Genomic DNA, 22,566 nt, shown 5'->3' on the forward strand with positions numbered 1-22,566 from the left:
ACTTGTTGTTGATCTTGTGTCTGAACTTGTGGGTGTTGTGTGCAGAAACTATGGTCGTATCTGAGAAAAATGATGTAAAAATCTTGGGGGGGGGGGAAGATATACGCAGGTAAAACAATTGGTTTTACTGTTACGGGATTGGGGGGCACGTGCCCCTAAAGATCGTGAAAGAAAGATTAAGGTTTCGCGTTGTTTGAGTGAATGAACGCTAAAGGTGACGGATTTTAGTAGTCTATATTTTTTTTGTGAAAATTATACTTACTGGAGGAGTAAGTAATTACGGTCGAACTCGGCTATAACGAAATCGAATACTCCACGAACGTTATAACCGAGGTTGACGTTTTCGGGACCTTTTTTTTTTGACGAAAAATATGAGCACAATTTATAAATCATGCAAATTATCTTCATCCATGATACCTGCTGAGATTGAAAAATTAAATCGAGCTTCATTGAATAAAAAACGGGACATTTCTCAAAAGAAACAGTCGGGAAGGGCAAAATACAGAAATGTTTCGTATAGCGGTCATGTCAAAGTTTCAAATATGCAAAAAAAATCGTTTTTCCAACGTTAGGGTGTCAACATAGTGCGTCCGTATTTCCGATTCTGGAAACCCGCGTCGTTTCCGATTGGTTAAAAAATTAAATAGGTTTCAGCCATGTCGAAGGCATAGGCTGACTTACACGTTACTTTACAGCACACCAACTTCGGTTATATCGTCATATGGCAATTTCCAACCAGAGGAGTTGAGTGGGAAATGAAAGCACTATCTATCGGTGATCACCCGAGGCTCGGTAGGTAAAGAACTTGTTTTCGATGTTCTTCCTTCCCCGGATGCGGACCCGTGGACCGTGACGATAACTTTCATTGTGGAAGACGAGCATCTGACCACTACACCACTCGGGCGCTTAGTGGCTTTCACATTGGCCCAGCCTGGTCCACTGCACCTTAGCGAATATTTACTTCCAGAACAATCTCGTTAGACGAACTCTATTCACTCTACACTCTCTTCTCGAACACGCTCTGACTGTCAGTGTTCTCCCACCAATGTGTGGTCAGAAAGATCAGGAAGCAGAGTTGATTCCTTTTTGATGATTACAATTATGCCATATTATGACTTTGACTTGGAGGTGGGGCTGGAAAGCCCTGGTTGTTCTCTTTGACCAGCCTTCCAATATGCCTTCCAGCCTCCAACATTTGCCAATGATGGGGGCTGCCACACTACTCGCGCATGACCAACCTTGGAGCGTATTGAGCCAGATTCAGCTTCATTGCGCATCAATCACCCTCTGCAATCCGCGGTAGAAATGACGATAAGTTGCCAAAACCAGCGTTACACGCGTTCAGTGACAGCGCCGTCTAGTGGTTCATCTCTCGCGATGCGACCACGCAATGTACGACGAAAACTCCTTCTTGTTTTATAGACGTGCTCTAACACACACACTTTATAATGTTTCGCCTGTGAGTTCAGAATTACCGTGTACGAGGTATATCGGTAGGAAATGTGAATCAAAGCATAACGCCCCCACCCAAAAAAATGTTACCTCTCATATAGGCCTATATATTCTCATACACGCACATACGAAAAATAATGCTCCGCTTAGCATATTTTCCACTCCACAGACTGTGCAAATAGCTTAGTTTTGTATTTTGGCGCATCTGCCACGTTAACTAACTGGTCTGACAACCCACGCATTTCACGATTACTTCAGTTTCCTAGAAATCTCCAGCTTGCGTCGATCGCTTTGTGTTGCATCTAACAGGTTACATCAAGGAGCCATCCATACACAAATAAAAAACGAATACATTTCTTTATATTTTCCAGCATTGCATGTGGATTTCACTTTCAATGGCTCACCTTGAATCCACAAGGTCAAAGCCGTCCTCGAATGAATTTCCGGCTAACGGCTTACATTTTATTTTTCTCCGGCTTTCATCGCTTGAGTTGGCAGCTTTCACTTTATATAGGCTCGAATTATTATTAAATAATAATAATAATAATAATAATTTGAGACTTGAAGTGAAGTACTTCTTGCAGAATAAATTACCTAATAAATAATTTCTTCGGATTAATGTGAAAAAAAAATCGAAATTGCTTCAAAAATAAATCGTACGATTTGTCACTCTCACATCGGCCATAAACGGCCGGCTAAATGGTGAAACATGACCGAAATTCCATTTTAAAACCTTAATTACGCATCGTTAGATGTTCGGGAGGATATTAAAAAAAATGGAAATCGTAATCACATCCCGAGATTAAGTTCTCGAAATGTTTGCCGAGGACTTTTTCCCGGTACTTGAAAAGAATTATGGTTATGAAATTCTGGGTTTTTTTTTTTTTAATGCGAAATTGTTGGTTCAGCTTTTACGCACGTATTTTTTTTTTTACAGTATTTCTTACGCAGTCTCCAAAAGGGTGGTCAACTGATCGTTCGAGAAGAAATTTGGACTGACCATTACATCGTAGAGAGACGTTCAAGAAATGTGAAAGAAGTAAATGTCTGAACTAAGTATAGTGTTAAAAACCTTCCTTTTTTCCTTGCTAGATCTCTCTGTGGAGAATTGTATTTAGAAATACGATTCTCTCCCGCGCGCGCGGAGGGATTCATTGACGTAGGATTCGTAATTGTGGGCTTTATAATCCGCGATGTCTGACCGAAAAGTATGATTACTTTAATGAATAACATTGTGGAGCTTACTGTGCGTGCTGTAAGTAAGATCCCGGATTGTATTGCCCGAGTACCAAGGTTTTCCATTGCCGGAGGAGACTAGTAGACTTTTTCTTCCGAGTTCACCTTGGTATAATGTTCAGAGCCTCTTTCCTTGATGTAATCTGTATCTTCTCCGAAACAGGTCTTATTTCCTGACAAAGAAGTACTATAGTTTCTTGAAAAAAACGAAAATACGTGTATCTTCCGATCACAAATAAAAAAAAAATTGTATTTATAAGTGCCGTTTCATAAAAGAGTTATTTTCATAAAACAATATTTTTTTTAGTAGAGTGAGAAAAACAGTTAAAATTTTCGTCGACAGATGACGCTGCCCCAAAGTGAATCTGAGATTTCTGGATCTGAACCTTTTTTCCAATCTCTTCTGTATCCAAAACATTTGCAATGCTTCAGTTGATGATTCGTGGGCTGAGGTAAAACAACTTTCCCAGTAGTGCTTTACCCACCAATGTCGACATCATAATAAAACCTTCACTTCATAGGATTTTTTTTTTTTTTAAATCCGATTTGCATATTTCCAGTGATTTCCTTTTGTGCAGCGCCCTGTACCGACAGAAACTTGAACTAATTTCCTTTTTCTTGCGCCAAAAAAATCCACTTTCGTGAGAGAATAACTTCTTTTCGCCAACCGCGCATTCTCAAATATTCATCAATTCCTTCAATTTTTATGAATTTTTAAACTATTTACGAATTTATCGGGCACCCTGTAGAAATTACAGGGATCCCCGACGAGCCGAGAAATATATAAAAAAAAATACGGGACAAGGTCAAAACAGCGAATGATGCCTCGCGATTAAAAAAGCAAAATGCGGCCGAAGTCTGCCAAAAAAAAAAAAAAAAAAAGTCAAATTCACGTCTACCATAATTTCGGAAATGAAAAATTGCCCGAGACATCTCCGAGTTTTCATGGACGGAACGTCCGCGGTACAATAAGGAGACATGTCAGTCTAGATTCCAGTAAGTTCCAAGCTTTATTCAGATCGACACTCACTGGAAAAAGGAAAAGTAGCGGTTATCGATCGACCCGGAGAGAGAAATAAGGCTTCTTCCTATTTCCTCAAGAAGACTAAGAGAAGCCATGCAAAAATGTCCATAAGAGATTATCTCTCTCCCTTCCTCTCGACGATTCAAGAGAGAGAGATGGATATTCACTAATGCAGGGCAGGTGGCCGAAAGTACCCTGAGGTACCCTAAAGGACGATGGAGAACATAACACATAATCTCGTTACCACGAAAGTTTTTTGCGGAACGCTGGACGGAATATCGTTACGTCCTGAGAATTTCTACATCTCAGCCAGAACATAGTTTTTTAGTATCCAGAACTGCAGGCGTATTCTCATGGGGGGGGGGGAGGGATATCGCTAAATTTGTGGTACGTATATGCTCAAACCATGGCTCTCGCGGGCCAAATGTAGCCCTCGGAGTCATATGTTGTGGCCCGTAACCTCGAACCTAATTTTGTAAAAATGAACTGAGCAGCATATAAACAGATATCTTAAGTGACCTGCGGCGTATTTACGTATTCCCTTGAGTAATATGCGGCACAGTTCCAGAGCACCCAAGCAGCGGCTTATATGGCCTGCGGCGCTGTTCTAGATCCATCAAGCAGCCGTGATAAATTTTCAGATCACTTAAGTGACATGGGACATGTTCCAGATAGATTGAAGTGGCCGACGTGGAGTACCATTTTCAGATCACTGAAGTGATCCCGGCAAATTTACAGATAACTTAAGTGACCTGCAGCCCTCCTCCCAGATAACTTAATGAAGTGACCTCGCATTCTCTTAAAGGTAGAGCACCTTTGCTGTAGTAGAGAGAGAGAGAGAGAGAGAGAGAGAGAGAGAGCTTCTATACTCATTTTGCACTTTCTGGGAGTACCTTCCAGAAAGTGAAAAAATCCTTCCCCCCTCCCTTTTCTTGGAATCTTCCAATACTAGACACAGGGCAAACAGGTCGTAATCATTTTCCTCTGTCTTAAATGTTATTGGACACTTTTGTAGTGCATCGAATACTGCAGTTGCGAAAACCATTGCATTACACACAAAATGCAAAATTTTGTTATTGTGTTAAATTGTGTGTACGTAAGCAGCTAACTATAGATGCATATTTCAGCAAAAGTAGTTTAAAATGAAAGGGAAAAGAAAAGTTAATTCGAAACTACGTATCTTATGGAGAGAAATGGATGTAGATGTCTCGATGCATATACAGGGTATTGTCACCATCTGAGGGAATAGCTACGCTGATACTTCAGCAGACATCAAGAGGTAGAGGTTCTGTGTGATGGTATGGGTGACCTCCACATTCAATGGACACGCATATTTAGCAATCCTAGATAAGAGACTGTAAGCACGAAAATACATAGAGGCACCAGGAAACCATTTCATTCTTTATCAGACGTGAATACGTCTTTTAAATCAGTGTTTCTCAACCGCCGGGCAGCGGCCCAGTACTGGCCCTGGCACCATTCAAACCGGGGCGTGAGTGGTTCACCTTTTCATTTTTAACCATTAATTACCCATTAGTCGTGTGCATGGCCGGACCTTCCGCTCACAAATAAGAAATAAACTGGGGCGCGGGATTTTAAAGTTTGAGAACCACTGTTTTAAATCCCCTGACGCGCGATACTGGGAACATTCGCGAAAAAGTGCGTGACGAAATTCTTTGAACGCTCATATCTCAGGAACTACCCAACGCAATTCACACGGCAAAGGTGCATTCAATTTGACATCATTCAGGCTTCAATATCTCTTTCCTTCTGGGCACCAGGCCCACTACTCTGATTCGTAACAAAGTTTTTCCCGCTGTATCTCGAGCAGTTCACGACGAAAATAGACGGACGGCATTAGTATCGTTTGTTAGCTACTCACAAGACGAAGTCGATGATAACGACATAATTTCATTATGTCAGTACCTAACACGCGATTCAAAGCACAAAAAAAAGTATTCACGTCAGAACATGCGGCCGTGTCTATGTCACCGCCTACCCCAATTTCTTTGGTTAAATTTTACGGGGGGGGGGGGCAGACCCCTTTTTTTCATCAGGACATCAATCCCATGCATATGTTGAATATATTGCGAAAACCTACTTCGAAATTAAAAATGTGACTCCACTGGACCGGCAGCCGATGACTCCCGATCTCAGCAATATACTCATTAAGTCTCCTGCAATGGGTGACAACAGTTCAGCTCGATGAACGCGTTGAAACATGCCATAGAACAACTGAATGGTATGTAATTTTTTGGGCCTACGAAGTTTACTTCTTTCAACAGATGTCGTTCAAAATAATGGAAAAATTATCAGTTCTTAATTTTAATACGCGTTTATCAGAAATTATAATGCATTTGATTACTGCATAAACTTTTGAAACACGCAATTTTAACAAATTGACGATTAGAAATGGAATTTTTATTATTTTGTGAAAAAAAAATGCTCTTTATATTATTGAAAAAATGCTTTTTCTGCGAAAAAATTGCATTTCATTGCACCACGCGGTACAAAAATTATACCGAAGAAACAAGATTCCATAAACTTTTTGGGACAGAGTGTATTACTCGAGATTATCCCCGTCATGTATACATTATAGTATATATATTTCCACCGAGAGGACCTGTTAAATGGAGGCGTATACTCGTAATTTAGAGTATATAATACACATGAATCGATTTAGCCCGGATAAATTTCCCGTTGTTTGTCGTCCAACCCTATCCATTAGTAATATATACGTACATTGTATATTATAAAGTTAGACGGACTGGAATTTATACATGGACGGATCGCTCGCGGCGGTACCGTCATAATCATCATTATGAGGTTCCCACGAGACAGTCGTAGAGAGAGAAAGAGAGACAGAGTCCAGGACACACACTGATTATGTGGGACGCGTCCCTGCGTCCCTGTGTATGAGGAAACTGTCAAAACTATCCGCTCTAGTCTAACAATCCTAAAATTAGTTTACACTGACGATCAGAAAACCGTTTCCGAAAATTCCACTTTTCCGGGAGTATGTCATTCGGAAGTATTTACCAGCATCTCCCGCGATAACGATAACACAGGCACACACACACACACACACACACACACATTTCGAGAGGATATTTCCCATGAGGGCATCGTCGATAATGAGTCGCAATCCTTTGATCGCGAAATTTCTGTTCATTGTGACTGTTTGAGCAGAGAGAAAGAGACGGCACCATTATATAACGACATGTTTCTGAGTTATTTTGTGTAATGAAACGAAATACGCGGTGATTAATCGATATGTCACTCGGTGAATGCGCTAAATTGGTTATTATGCATAATCGATTATTATGCATGACCTCTTCAAACCCAAGCCAAAACGAATCATTGAATTTTTTTTCGATTAATTTTATTGCATGTCAAAATGCTCTTTAGGGGGCCATTCAAGTATTACGTAAGCAGATTTTTAGCCATTTTTGACCCCCGCTTCCCCCCCTTTTCAGCAAAAGTCAGCAAAACACTGAACACCCCCCCCCCCACGCCCTTGTCAGCAAAAGTCAGCAAATCCGAAATCCCCTCTCCCCCCTCCCGATGCTGACGTAATACTTGAATGACCCCTTAAAAAATGAAAAAAAATTGATTAATTAATGAGTTAATTATTTTCAGTTGATGTCTTTAATAGGACCATTTAAGTTAGGCGCCTTTATGCATACCTCAAGTCTTGAAAAGGACTCATTAAAACCATTATGAGCAGTTAAAAATGAAGGTACGCGTATGTGTACCTCTGGAGCGAAAAGGATAATGACCGGTTATTATGCGCAATCGTCAATCGTCTCGGTAAGTTCGATAAACTTATCACTTTTACCGGCGATTATGCATCGTACCCAAGTGTCGTTTTGTTAAGTGCTAAAATAATTATACGTATAAAATTATGCGTGGTAATTCGATATAAAATATTAAGTATTATCGGGGTACGATCGTAAAATTTTTGTTAAATAAAGCGATCCTTGTATCCAGGTGTAACTTTAGAATTCGTCAAGTAGGGGTTAATTATATCGGGGTCAGATTGTAGGATTTTGTTATATTGGGGTGTGATTGTATATGAACAATAACTCGTAAAAATTCTTTAAATGAAAAAAAAAAACCATTGTGAAATGAGAGTTCTTTATATATCGGGATGCGATAGTAAAATTTGTTAAATGAGAGATAATTATATCGGGGTTCGATCATAAAATTTGTCGCATGGAAGCTCGTTATATCGGGGTGCGATCTAAAATTTTGCTCGTGATATCGAGGTTCGTATTCAGGATTCATCAAGTAGGAGTTATTTGGGGGATGTTCAGAAAAACTCGTTATATCAGAATTCATTATACCCGGTTCAGACTATGGCTCACAAGTATGGATTCCAAAGATATTCAATTTATTTCAATATCATACAGGGTAGGCAAAAAGTCCGTAGAAACTAAAAATTCATAAAAACCGGAAAAACGAAATAAAAAACGGTTTGCAGTGTTATCATCGCTAGGTCACGGGAATTTTTTTGACAGGAAAAAAACCCAAAACAAGCAGATAGGTGGCACTGACGTACACAAGTCAAAGAAAAGATACGCAAATAACGAACAGAATGCCTCCAAATTGTTCATTACAGCAGTATGTGTTCCACATGACCATCATCACAGGGGATAAGGGGTCATTCAAGTATTACGTCAGCATCGGGGGGGGGGGAGGTTGAAGGTTGCTTACGTCATCAACCCCCCTTTTTGAAGATATGAGATATTCTAAGCTGCTGACGAAATTTTGCTGACAAGGGGGGGGGGAAGGGGGCACTTGAATCACCTCTAACACATTGCAGGGGAGTCACAAATCCAGCAACGGCAGAGTGCAGCAGGCCCACATACACGGTTTACAACAGTGAACTGGTTGTGGATAAGGCGAGTATTACACTATAAAAGTTTGATAAAAGTACTTTTATAAAACTTGAAAAATGCCACTAATAAAATTATTGGTTTGCATTCTAGAAAATACAATCGAAGTGATCTTATTGTAGCATTTTTCAAGTTTTATAAAAGGACTTTTATTAATCTTTTATAGTGTAATCCCGGCCTTAGGAGCACAAGTTCTTGTAACCCTCTCGTTTGCATATTTCCACCGGAGTCGCACGTAGCAGCGCCACCTATCGACCGTGTTTGAGGTTCCCCCCCCCATCTTAAAAAAAAATTCCCGTGACCTAGCGATGATAACCCTGCAAACCGTTTTTTATTTCGGTTATTTTTCCGGTTTTTATTCATTTTTAAAGTTTCTACGGACTTCTTGCCCTCTTTTTGTATTTAGCTATACGCAATGGATATTATGCATAATAACCGGCAAATGTGAGGAATTTAGGAAAGATTTATCATATCACCCAACGACGCTTGGGTATTACGCATAATCTCCATTATAAGTAATAAGTTTAGAGAAATTTATCAAACATACCGGAAAATGCTCAGCGAGAATGCATTACAAACGGTAATTATGCATAATAACCGGACTTATCACATTAACCGTAACAGATAAAAGTAATACATGAATGTATTTCTTCTTTCAGATTTCAATTCAAAAAGCTGTAAATCCTTTGGCTTTCGATGGCATATTTTGCATTATTAGTTCGCGTTTAATTATCTTGGAATTATCGCTTGATCCGAGTGCGAACTAATAATCCGAGCCGTTTCTGATTATTACTGATTGCGCAACGCAGAGATTTAAGCGCTATATTGACTGGGAAGCGTATGTAGTAAATATATATATATAGGGAGGGAAGAGAGAGAGAGAGATGAATCCCGCGCGATGTTCTGATCCTTAGATTATATTGTCTGAACTAATATTTCAATAAGCTGCTTAATCCTATGCTTTATGAGTATTTCCTCTAGAACAAGGGTGCTCAAACTTTAGGAGAGTGCGGGCCACTTCATTGATTTGAAAACGTGTCGTGTGGGGCCACTTTAAATGATCTGTAATTATGTCGCGGAGCAATTAAATGCTCGGGCCATCTAAGTCACGCGGAAATGCATCGCGGCCCACTTGAGCGATCAGGAAAACCTGTAACTGGCCACTTGGATGCACCACGGATCACTTAAGCGATCTGTAGCGGGTAACTTAAGGGACCCGAGAATGTGTCGCAGGCCACATTCGAGTCATCTGGAATGTGCCGTGAGCAATTTAAATAATCTGGAACGTGCCCTGAGCCACTTGAGTGTTCAGGGAAACGTGTCGCGGGCCACTCGAGTGATCTGGAACTGCGCCACAGATAACTAGGGTGATGTGGAACTGTGGTGCGGTCAGCGTAAGTGCCCTGGAACTGTGCTACATGTCATTTAAGTAATCCGTAAATACGTCGTGGGACACGTGAGTGATTTGTAAACGTGTCATGGGACACTTAAATACCGCGGGTCACTCAGGTGATCTGTAAATGTGCCGCGGAATACTTAAGTGATCTCTAAATGTGTCGGGGCCGCTCAAGTGCTTCAGAACTGTACCGTAAGTAACTCAAACCATCTGTAAATATGTCGCGGATCACTTGAGTGATGTTAAACTGTGTTACGAGCTACTCAAGTGTTCTACGAATGTGCCGCGGGTCACTCGAGCTCTGTGTAAATGTGCCGCTTAGTTTATTTTTGCAAAGTTGTTTGAGTCATGGGCCACGTCCGATGATTCCGAGGGCCACATTTGGCCCGTGGGACATAGATTGAGCATATGTGATCTAGAATGTTTATATTTGATTCGAATTCAGAAAAGATTGCAGGTTTCAGCTCACGCAGGACCCTTTTTCCTTTTAGCTGGGGATTCATTTTGCACTTCGAAAATAAAGCTTTCTCGATGAGTTCTAATTATGCTCATCTCAAGAACTGCAATCTGTTGGCCTATTTCCGCCATGCTCTGGTATTTCTTTCATCAGCACTTTCTGCAAACTTTAATTTAAGAGATAGAGGACGCGGTACCTGCCATGGACCCCTCACTTCTAGTCGGGGATCCCCGGAAATTCTTGGTATCTGACATAGACCCCCAATTTATGGCGGCAGAAACTACAGCCACCTATCAGCGAGAATGTTCTCGAATAATGAAGGACATTCTATATATACATACATATCCAGTGTTAGTAAATGTGGTGGTAACTACAACTGAGCTGTGGACCCCCAGTAAGAAAGCCGTGGATCTCTGGGGATCTAGGCATCCTAATTGGGAACCGATGATTTACAGGGTGCCCCATGAATTCATAAGTAATTAGCAGATTCATAAAAATTGAAGTAATTGGTATATTTGTGTGTGTGTGAAAGAGGATTTTTTGGTACGGAAAAAAAAGTTCGAATTTTTGTCGACAGAGGACGTTGCGTGAAAGCAAACCACGGTATTATGCACCCGAACCTTCCTCCAACCACTTCTGTGTTCAAAACGTTCGTGAAGCTACAGTCGGCGATTCGTGGCCGAGGTAAAACAACTTCACCAATAGGGCTTCATACACAACGTGCTTCATCACAAGAACCTTGTATTAGCACCAGAAACCGGAAAATTCAGAAATAGCTGTTAATCGAAAGCATAATCCTGCATTTTATAGGACTCTGATTTGCATATTTCCAGTGATTTACTTTCATGCAACGCCCTCTATCGACGGAAGTTTGAATTTTTTAAAATATCCCCATTTGTGAGAATAACTTTTTCGTAAACCACGCACATTTTCCGATTCCTTCAATTCTTATGAATTTTTTGACCATTTACGAATTAATGGAACGCCCTGTATATCTGCAAAATACAAAAAATACAGCTATATAATTATAAGTACAATTACTTTCTCATCTTGAAATTCGTGATTTCTTGTCGTCTCTCGCAAGTACTCGAGATGACAAAGTACGAAGCAATTCGAAGGATAACACAGATTTATTTTACGGAACAGTTATGTACACGCGAGCAGAGATGTGACTAAATCTGATTTTCTGATTCTCTCACTGATTTCTGCTCATGCATTACTATTATTGAAATTTAATTTCCACTTTATCTTGAAAAATAGAATCAATCTGACAAAGCTAATACCAGATTTGGAAAGAGCGTCCCAAAATCACCCTAAAATCACTGAAATATCTTTGATTTACTGTATTCATAACGCGCACTTCACATGTGATTTTTACGCTGCTTTTATGTATTACTATTGAAATTTAATTTTCACATTATCTCAAACACTCTAGCCGATCTGACAAAACCAGCGCCTGATTTCGAAACAACGCCCCAAAACCAACCTAAAATCACTAAAAACCTTTGAGAACAAAATCAATGAAACTTTGAGAACAAAATCAAAAACTAAATTAAACAATTGGAATAGAATTCAATTGAAATACCACGTAAAATAAACGATATACGACGAAAACGAAAGTGGAAAAATTAACTAAAGAAATAATTAAACTGAATATTAAAATTTGTAATTAGCAATATGCAGCAGGTAAATGCAAATAATGAAAAAATTTATAATGAATTATACATGAAACAAAAGTAAAATAACCAGACTAATTAACTTTTGAATTTATACATGGCCAATACATGAAAATAACTGATAAACATTAACAACATAATATCAAATAAAGATATTATAGCTTAATTCAGAAATGAATTACATAACAACAATATATTAACAAGAATAGTTACAATTGTAAAAATTGATAAAAATGTAAAAAATTTCATTAAAGTGAACAAAATATAAAAAAAAATTAATAGGAAATTTAAATTATAGTTAATGAATTTTTATGTATTTTTTGAAGATATAATCACACATAATAAGACAAAGTCCGAAAATACAGTGAACGGCATAATGTTAATAAAATTAATTACATAACGAGCTTATTATATTTATTGTTGTCTAACATATTATAGACAACACTATAAAGAGAAATAAAAAAAATAAATACGTTTTCTAACCTGTAGGGATTTTACAAAATCTTTAACAATATCCCTAAAAGTATAATTTTTTTTTTTGGAAACGAAAGTATAGAAATACACGAACGTGAGAAAACTAAAAACAAATGTAACATTTGAAGCAAAAAACTGCAATTTTTAAAGAGGAAAAAATAATTTTGTCATTTCAACATCGTTTTCGATCGTTATTTCGAAATACAACCGAACAATTCTTCTTTCTTAGCTTCGGAATTTTTTAAAAACAAGAAAAAGAGAAGGAATTAAGGATTTCTGGTCGATGATTTTTCTACAGGAAAAAGGATGCGATTCACATTCGATTCTTTGATCTCAAGACCGTCTCGGTCCGTAGGTATCTTTCCTTCCTCGAAGAAAACGTTTACTTTCGATAATTTTCCCGCCCACAGAAAGAGAAATACAACCAATAATTTGTATTACACCGCTTATTAAAATCAATCTTATTGTGAGACGGTAAGATCTCAGTCTGATTTTTATAACCGGCAAATCAAAAATCAAATTTAAAAGAAATATATTTTTAAAGAAAGATTTTTATTCTATTATATGAAAATATGATGCGTTTTAATATATATTATGCATTTTACTTGTGTTAATAAGCGATTTATTAATAATTAATTAATTAATCAATGAAACTTTTTCACATACATTATTACGGTGCATAAGTACTGCTTTTACGGTTGTTCTCTGAGAAAATATGCTTACATTTTCTTAAAGAGCAAATCTGTTTGGCAGTTTGTCATTATACACTGCTCAACACTGATTTCGTTCTCAAAGGTATTTCAGTGATTTTAGGGTGATTTTGGGACGCCGATTCCGGGTCTGGCACTGGTTTTGTCAGATTGGCTTTAGTTTATGAGATAAAGTGATAATTAAATTTTAATGTAATGCATAAACAGCATACAAATCACACTGCTGAGAGTATGCAATATCTCAAAAACTAGAGCCAATTCGGAAAAACCAACACTAGTTTTGGAATCAGCAGCCCTAATATACCCAGACATGCGAGCGAATGTTGCAAATGGGTTTATTGGTTGTTTTTTTCCCCCCAAGTTTTGTAAAAGATATTTTACTAAACTTTTATAGTGTAATCCCGGCCTAATCCAAGTTTACAAGAAAATTCAAGCATACACTTCTTTGAGAACATTAATGTAAAAAAAAAAAAAATTACACGCAGCATGTAATACACATGCTGTGTATTTATAAATTTTTTTACAAAAACTTGAAAATAAAACAACCAACGATCCTATTGGTTACATTCGCTCGAATGTAACCGATTTAGGCTTAGTGGTTATTTCTCAAGTTTTGTAAAATAACTTTTATCAAATTTTTATAGTGTAGTTCCGGTTATACTGCTGGAACTTATCAACTATTTATTAACAAAAAGTGTCAATTCATCAGGAAAGTGCGCATAGAGACCTAAGGGCTCCGCGGAGGAGCACAGGTTGAGAATCTCTGATATAGCTTATACATAATTTTAACTTCAAATTCAATATTGAACCGTCTCTATAATTGGTTTTTACTTCTGTCTTGTTCGTTAGCTGGTCTGCCAATTAGTTTTCCCAATTACTTTTTGTCGGTAAACTCACTGTCGGTTTTGACTCACAATTATTTATTTCATGACGGTATTCAAATTATTTCTCCCACTCATTAATTTATTTTCTGCCAGTTTGCAAATTATTCACCACATTTATTTACTTTCTTTGCTAGTCCGTAAGTTCGATATTTTACGTTTCCAGTCCGTAAATTACTGTATATCCCTCCCATTTATTTATTTTCACCGGTCCATAATATATTTCTCCTACTCATTTATTTTCTGCTGGTCTGCAAACTATTTCTCCCATTTATTAACTTTTTTTTTACCTGTCCGCAGTGTCGTAACTAGGCAGGTGCAACAAGTGCACCCGAACAGGGCTCACTTGGAAGGGGGCCCCCAGAATGGGGTCTAAATGGGTCATTCTCTCTCTGGGGGTCACGAATAGACCAGAAGCGGGCTAAATGCAAATTCTTGCTCAGGGCACAGGAATGGTATTTACGGCACTGCCTGTCCGCAAATTATTTCTCCCATTTTCACCCCCTTTCCGTAGTTTCTAAAAAAGTTATAGAACACATATTTTTACTTTATGGAATTATCATTTACAAGAACACATATTTTCAATTTAATTTTTTGTGTGTTTCTCAGTTATAAAAATCAGCTGCATAATAAAATCAAAATCGTCAGGGTGAAAGTCATTTTATATAGTATAAAATAAAAAAAAACAAAACAACATATTTTAAAAACCCAATAAAAATTATAAAATAAAAAAAACCCACACACAAGGCCAATAAAAACGATATTGGCGGATCGAAAATTCCAGGATCTCGCCAAATACGTCTCACCTGTTGGCGCCAAAGCCAGCAGATTGAGAACAACACACACACAAACCTGCTTCTATATAACGTTGGCATTTCTCTCACTTCACACCATCCAGTTTTTCAGGAGGAGTGTGACGTGTCGTCTCTTTCCCCACTTTCGCTCGCGTGAAAGCGTTTTCTTCACATAATTTGTGTTCGTTGCTGCTGCATGTGCTTTTACTGTATATATATATTTTTTTAATTTATATTTTAAGGATACCTTTTCACACAGAGAAGATGGATACCTTTACTGACAAAGTCCCTCTTTCCCACGGATAACAACAAAAAAACAAGATTGTCTTTAACTTTTGATGGATAGGAAAATAATGTGTTTTCTAAAATCGTGGGGTTCAACGTCACGTGTATGTTCTCGAGTGAGTGTTTGTTTGTGAGTGTGTGAAAAAAAAAAATCGACGTGTTTTGTTCCGTTGTAATACATGCATAATACGCATTTGGAGATGTAAGAGGAAAACGAAGGTATATTCTATTAATATATGTCGATACATGAAAAATTATGGAAAGTGAGCAAAGTAAATACTTGACGGAATTGAACCAAAGGATTAGAAAAGGATGTACGGCTCATCTTAATCCCGAAGGAAGGATTTATTATTTGAAGTAAGTCTATTTTTCAAAAAAAGTATCGGTCTCTTTGTTTTCTTTTAGAGTTTGTATATTTGTGCGTTGGTATGAGGGAGCCGAAACGATTATGGTGGGTGTCGGAGTTATATAGGTGCCGGGCTGCAAAATATTAATAGCCTTTAAACAATATCAAACTCGTGACTACGTATTTCGTTTCGGTTTTAACTGCTCAGTAATTCTGTGGTTTGAAATTCTATCTATATTTTCCATGAGACAAATTAGTCTTTAGGTTCATTAACACATGTACATGAACATACACGTGTATAGACCGGGGGCTCTCCGCCGTCTTAACCTTAGAGGAGAAATATACTTTTCTATTTCTCCTCTAATGTCTTAACAGCATCACAGGCTTCCTGAGAAAAGTGATTTCCAAAGGGCTCCTGCTATCCGATTGACATGCTCACTGTCGAAAATTTGCCTTGGGCCCCATGTGTTAAGACGGCACTGCTTCAAGGACAAAGCTTTTGACGATACCTACGACTTCAACATATTAATTTTCTAGTCAATAAAATACAGTGAAACCTCAATACAAAGACACTCGACATAACGACAAATCCCTCTGAAACGATATATATATTTTAAAGTTTTGTTTGGAAATGCATATACTCCAGTTGTTCTCAAACTGTGTGCCTCCAACTTTTTTAAAAGACGTCGCGGAGCTGCGGTTCTGACAAAGGTTTTTGCGAAGAGATTCTTTCTTTGTTAAACAACTCTGGGCAGTCGCGGTTAAACGTTGAATATAGAAAAGGGCGCCGCGGAGTGGAAAAAGTTCAAGAACCCCTGCTGCAGTCTAATATTAAACTACTGTCTCTCGGTATATAACGATATAATCCCTCTATACAACGATATTTTTTTCCTAAAAATTATTTTTTCTTTCTGTCTGCAGATTACCGTTATATCGAAATTCCACTGTATAAGGTTGATTCCCGGGCCCCTAGGATGGAGATCTGTCAGTATCTCCATTGTGGGAACTGGCACAGATATTGTAAGAAGCCTCAAAATTGCTTTCGCACCCGGCAGTAAAATGCCTGGGTGTAGGCATTTTACTACTCAGCAGTAAAATGTAGTTTAAGTAATTGTTTTAGTAATTACACTGATACCTCGAGTAACGAAGATAATTCGTTCCGGAACTACATTCGTGACTCGAAATCTTCGTTAGCGGAAACAAGATTTCTTATAGGTTTCTATGGAAAATCATTTAATTTATTCCAGGTACGGCCCAAAAATTTGAAGATGAATTTTATAAAAAACACTCACGACACACCTCTAGAAAACAAACTGACCGATGACTGAAACTGACCAATAGCACAATTTAGACACATAATGAAAGAGAATTTATAAGAGATGATGAGAAGCTGAAGATTTTTTTTACACACACTATACACAACCCTTCGAGTTCATAGGTGTCTTCACGTATTTGTGATTTGGTCAGCTCATTTCTGTGTCTGATACAAAAAATAAGCTTCTTAAATTCCTAGTCCATTCAGTTTGAGATGCTAAGACCTTTGTGCCGAAAGAAGAGGGTATCCAGATCATTGAGTTCGATATCTTAACATGGGCACTGAAAGCATTCAAAAGTCTAAGCATCCTTTTTCAAACGTGCTTTCCATTAGCTTAATCTTTTATATCGCATGGAATGGTTCGAAAACGTTACGAATGAGAAGTGGATATATATCTAGAAAGTAATTCCGGAGCAGACACAAATTAATCGGGCTCGAGTGACAGTAATTCTGATGATTGTGGAAATTTCAGTCCACGAAACGGCTGTGTTAGGTTAGCACGTGCAGTGCCAGGTGCCAGGTCTTAACGCATGGGTCTACCCGGGCACCTCAAGAAAAGAGGATAGGCCTCACAAAAATGAAAACCGGTTCAAATTTTCGAGAATTCGACTGGTATAGGGCCTCAGAAAAATCACTTGGCCCGGGGGTCCATGATGTTCTTAAGACGGCCCTGAGCACGTGCATCTATACCAACAAAAATGTTAGCGGAGGCAATAAAATCTTCGTTGCCTAAAAATTCGTAAGCCAAGGTATCGCTGTAGAAAAATTGTATAGTGAAGTTGATTTTTGAATGCCAACAAAAATGTTCATAGTCATATTTTTGAAGACTAGAAAACAGTATTAACCATGGGCAGAGATATGTAGGGGGGGGGGGCAGCGACAAAGGTAAAGCCGACTGATCTAATGTATTTGCTTATATGAATTGGCATCATCATCATGCCCCCAGACTTTCAAGTCTATCTCCGCCTATGGTATTTATGGTATTAACGAGGCAGCAGCGCAACAAGCCTTAAAAGACGTGTTTCCACAAACGTAAGCACCACGAAGGATATTCTACGAAAATATAGTATATCTTAGTTATGATGTTTAGAGAAAGTTTTATAATGGGGTTATACAAGGGGTGTTTGAATATACCATTGTGTGCGACCGTATTTGTATATATTATGTGTTCCGAAATGAACATTTGATTTAGTTATTTTTGAGTTTGCTTCAAATTGTTATACATGTTAGAAAATGTGATCCCTGAAGTTTTGTTGGTCGTCTACACCTTGACCTACTTTTTGTTATGAATACGGGGAGGTACACGCGGCTGTCGAGTACTTGCCTTGATGTATCGTGATAAGGGATCTTTTTGAGAGGTAGTTGTGAGCGATTGCCACTGCCGCGCGTCTGTGCTTGTTTTTTGTGTTTGTTTACCCCATTATGTATCAGTAGATCTTGAGTTGTACCACCCTGCCCTCGAAAAATAAAATGGCACTTTCATCGTGGACATTGCGAAAGGTCCAATGATTGAATACGTTGCATGATAATTTCATCCGTTTTGTCCGCTACGGTCATTTTTTTTTTTCAAGGAGAGTCGTCTGTAAAGGCCGCTACACACTATAACTATGGTGAGGTGAATTCCCAAGAATCAGAATTCACCATGTTTCTCACGTAACGTAATCCCGCGTCACGTCAGAGAAGTGTGTGGCGGCCTATTTATAAGTACTTATATAGCTGATATTGAACGGCTTTCTCTGCCATGTATCGCAGCGCGCGGAAATGTTTTTACTGTTGTCATATGTTTGCGTGGAGCCATCGCCCCATTTCAACCAGAAGTCTTCATTACATGCATACACTGAGCAGTTTCTGGAAAATTTTGAACTCAGAATGTGCATTGCTACATATAAAGGATGCCTCATGGACCTGCGCTACAGTGCTGATTATTTTGCACGGTGAACACATCTAGAGAGAGTAAGTAGTCTAAGCATGTGATATGGTAGGCAATTGCTTCCAATCTGGTAAGAGAGTTGCAGTTCATCACTGGTGGTCAGCTAAAGTTGGTAATCTGCAACTTTGAGACGTGAATGCACACACACAAGCCGATCCCCCATTTAAAAAAGTCTCTCCGTAGAAAGCAGGCAGACTTGCAATACGATTCTGATATAACATGAAAACACAAGTACATTCACCATCTTTACTTCGAAATATGGGAGACAAAAACACGAAACGAGGGCACAATTCTGACAACATAAATACGTTAGAGCTGCACATGCACCCAGAATAAACCTTCTGGCATGTAAAAGCTCGCTTGAAATTCCGTAGAGAGCAGTGGTTCCCAAACTGTGGGTCACGAGGAAACTCCCCCTCCCCATTAAAATTGAAAGTCTTAAAAACAGTAAATGAAAAAGAAAAATAATTATTTTTTCCATGCTTGTGTACAGTCATGTATATAACGGTACAAATATTCAATCAACACACTTCGCTAGTAGTTCGCATAATAGATGGCGGCGCTATAACAAGCATTACACAGAACGGACACACACATTCCAACATGTACTGATTCGATAGAAGGAATATGGACGAGGTGCATGTATGGTTTAGTAGTGGTAGACAGCCATATAAAATTTCAATTAAAATGTCTACTTCACCAACTCTGGCCATATCGCTATATTGCAATTTACTGCCATTAGTGAGATGGGTTGGAAGTGAAGGCGTTGTCTTTCGGTGGTCGCCTCGAGTTCGTTAAGGAAAATATCTTATCTATATCCTCCCTTGGGTTCGAACCCGGGACCTTGACAACAACCTTCACGATGGTAGACGAGCATCTTACCACCATGCCACTCGGGTACTAATTAAAATGTCTGACAAAATCATGAAGTTGCAGATTTTGATGATAGGAAGCCTCACAATCATTCAACTTTCATTGGTTGTCAAGCATAGGTTGATGTATACGCTGTATAGGCAGCACAAGCAGGAGCACTGGCGTATCTCGATCAGAATGTCGGTTTTCAAAAGAAAAAAACTCGCAAAATGCAGAGTTGATTATGCACATGATGAATAGTATCCGTGTAGCGCCTTCTATCCATAAAATTATAACTGAAGTTTAAAAAAAATGGGGTATGAGAGGTGGCCAATAAACTATTGTCAAAAGGGAGGTCGCGCTTCAAAAAGTGTGGGAACCGCTGTCGTAGAGGAATGTGTACGAGGTGCATATATGGCTAAGTAGCAGCACTTCGTCACTTTACCCATTATACTGTTCAGATGATCCGGATGCCGAATTTCATTGGAAAACAAGACTCTGTTTCTACCATTTCACTCATGCGTGAAAGCGAATTATTACCCCGTTTCTCTTTCGGTAGCTGATTGGGTTCAACAAATGGCTTTATTCCAAGGATACGACAAATCTAATAAGTTTGTGTCACATCAGATGGCTCGGGCAGTAATGATCGTTTGATCATTTCTATCGCACCACGGCCATTTTCTGCCCACGAGGGTTAATTAGACCGGGACCTACAATTTATTGCAAATTCCGAACGGCGCAGTCTTTTTTTTATACTCATCGAAGTATATACTGCGGTGTTGGTGCGCTAACACCCCACACCGCCACTCGGTGTGGAACTTCCTGCGATAGAAATCTCTTTCTGTGGTCATGTCGTCGTTTCTGTTGCACCCCCTGTGTCAGGAAATTTTCTGACAAGGACGAACCCCGAATATCGAACTCGCGACACCTCTAAACTTCCGAAGATATAATGTCACTCTCCGCTATCCATACAAAGGTTTTTAACAGCTGGCTGATGCGAAGATATATTTTGGAAAGAAAGAAAAAAATTCAACTGCCCCTGCGGGGAATCGAACCCACTGTTGCCAGCTCTTAAAGACCTTTGTATGGATAGCCTAGAGTGACATCATCCTCGGATAAGTCGACATCTGGTGTCATTGTCAGCAACCGTGAGCTTTGGCCTGAGTTAGGTCCGACCGTCCATGTACAGTCCCGTTCAGTGCACACGTTCTCCAAAGAAAGATTGAGATATTCGTTGCCGCTCTTTGGTCTAGGGCAGTGGTTCTCAACCGGGGGCCATATGGCCCCCTTGTGGTATTGGGATACTTCAAGGGGGCCACGGAAGAAAATGGAGAAAGGGGCCATGACAGGTGGTTTGGAGAGTTGAGAAGAAAAATTAAGGTGAAGAAATAAAGATTTTATATTAGTGACTAACACTTACAGTGAGAGAGAGAATCCAACAAAACCACCCATAAAACCAGGGCCTTCTTTAGGGCATGGACCCACCCAGGCCTCACCGCCTACATTTTGCAACAAGTTCCCTAGGATGGGGTTTTTCTTAAGTCCCCGGCTAAATTTTTCAGACCCCCTTCCCTATATGAAATTTATTGTATGAAAAAAAAAAAAAAATTAAAACCATATTAGGCCCCGGGCTGTAGCTCTGTCAGTCCCACTCTTGTGAGGGGCCTCATGACCATAAGTGACCCCACCTTATATAGTACAATTAATTTTGAAAATAAGTAGGAAATATGTAGGCTGTTTATTTCCAGCTAAAGTATGGGACTACCATAACATCACTTTGCCTAAGGAGGGGGGGCCCATGATATTGAGACGGTCCTGATAGAACTCGGACTAGCGGGGAGATCAATAAATTCTAGGCTAGTGGTCTGGAGGCCAATTTTTGTTCAGTATAAATTCACTGAAAAAAATAATTTCAATACGTATAAAGTGTCTTGCTTCTAGATGAGAGTTGAAAACTCTGGGTAAGACAGGGAAGCCACGAGAAAAAAATATGGTTCAAAGGGGGGGGGGGGGCCACGGGCAAAAAAAGGTTAAGAAACACTGGTCTAGGGCATTCACCCGGAAAGTGAAAGGACGTGGATTCGATTCCCCGCAGGGGCAGTTGAATTTTCTCTCTTTCCAAAATATTTCTTCGCATCAGCCAGCTGTTAAAAACCTTTGTACCTTTAAACATCCTTTGGTACTTCAGGCGAGTATCTTATCGACCTGGGCTACCGCGTCCGTTCAGGAAGTAAAATCATACCAATAAGGAATCCAGAACCAAAATATTAATGAACGAAAGACAATGAACGGGTGTCACATGAATCGACAGAATTTTCCATTTTCAGTCTCGGCGAATTTTTCTAATCCACCTGGTCTTTAGAAAAAAATTGAGTATATCGAGTTGATGAGTTTTCCGTATTTCCATTGTGTTTACTGATGTCTCTTGGCCGTATTTTACTGGCGATCCGTTGACCCTACAGTCACATACTTCCAATTATAAAAAAGCACCCAAATAACACGTAGACCTTAGATACATCATTTATATTGAAAGGGGTTGTGTAGTAATTAAAATATGAAAAAAATTAACTTTTTATTCGAAACCCCAATTAGAAACTCGTAGCCTTTCCTTTCTTGAGGAAGGGGGGGGGGGAATGTGCTTTTTTTCAGGGCTTTTGTGAAGGGTGGCAAAATGAAAAACGATGTTTATTTAATTTTAATAACTGCACAACCCCCCCTTACAATACAAACTACGTATCTAAGGCCTACGCATTGTTTGGATACTTTTTTTTTTATAATTGGAAGTATGCCTCTAGGATCCACGTTTCGTCAATAAAATGCGGTCGAGGGACTTGTGCGTT

General features: G+C 39.0%; 1 protein-coding gene across 1 annotated transcript in view; it reads left to right on the top strand.

Moving 5' to 3' along the window:
* The first annotated feature begins 15,087 nt into the window (after nt 1-15,087).
* LOC149069950 (uncharacterized) overlaps nt 15,088-22,566 on the top strand; it is a 304,673-nt gene continuing 297,194 nt past the window's right edge. Inside the window, exon 1 of the mRNA XM_089249957.1 lies at nt 15,088-15,640. Coding sequence (XP_089106083.1) covers nt 15,540-15,640 — 101 coding nt within the window. The 5' untranslated portion in view covers nt 15,088-15,539. The remainder of the gene's footprint in view (nt 15,641-22,566) is intronic.

Source organism: Pholcus phalangioides, unplaced genomic scaffold (genome assembly GCF_987345545.1).
Source record: "Pholcus phalangioides strain wild (caught in Gottingen) unplaced genomic scaffold, Ppha-v1.0 ptg000022l_1, whole genome shotgun sequence".
In the NCBI taxonomy this organism is placed as follows: Eukaryota; Metazoa; Arthropoda; class Arachnida; order Araneae; family Pholcidae; genus Pholcus; species Pholcus phalangioides.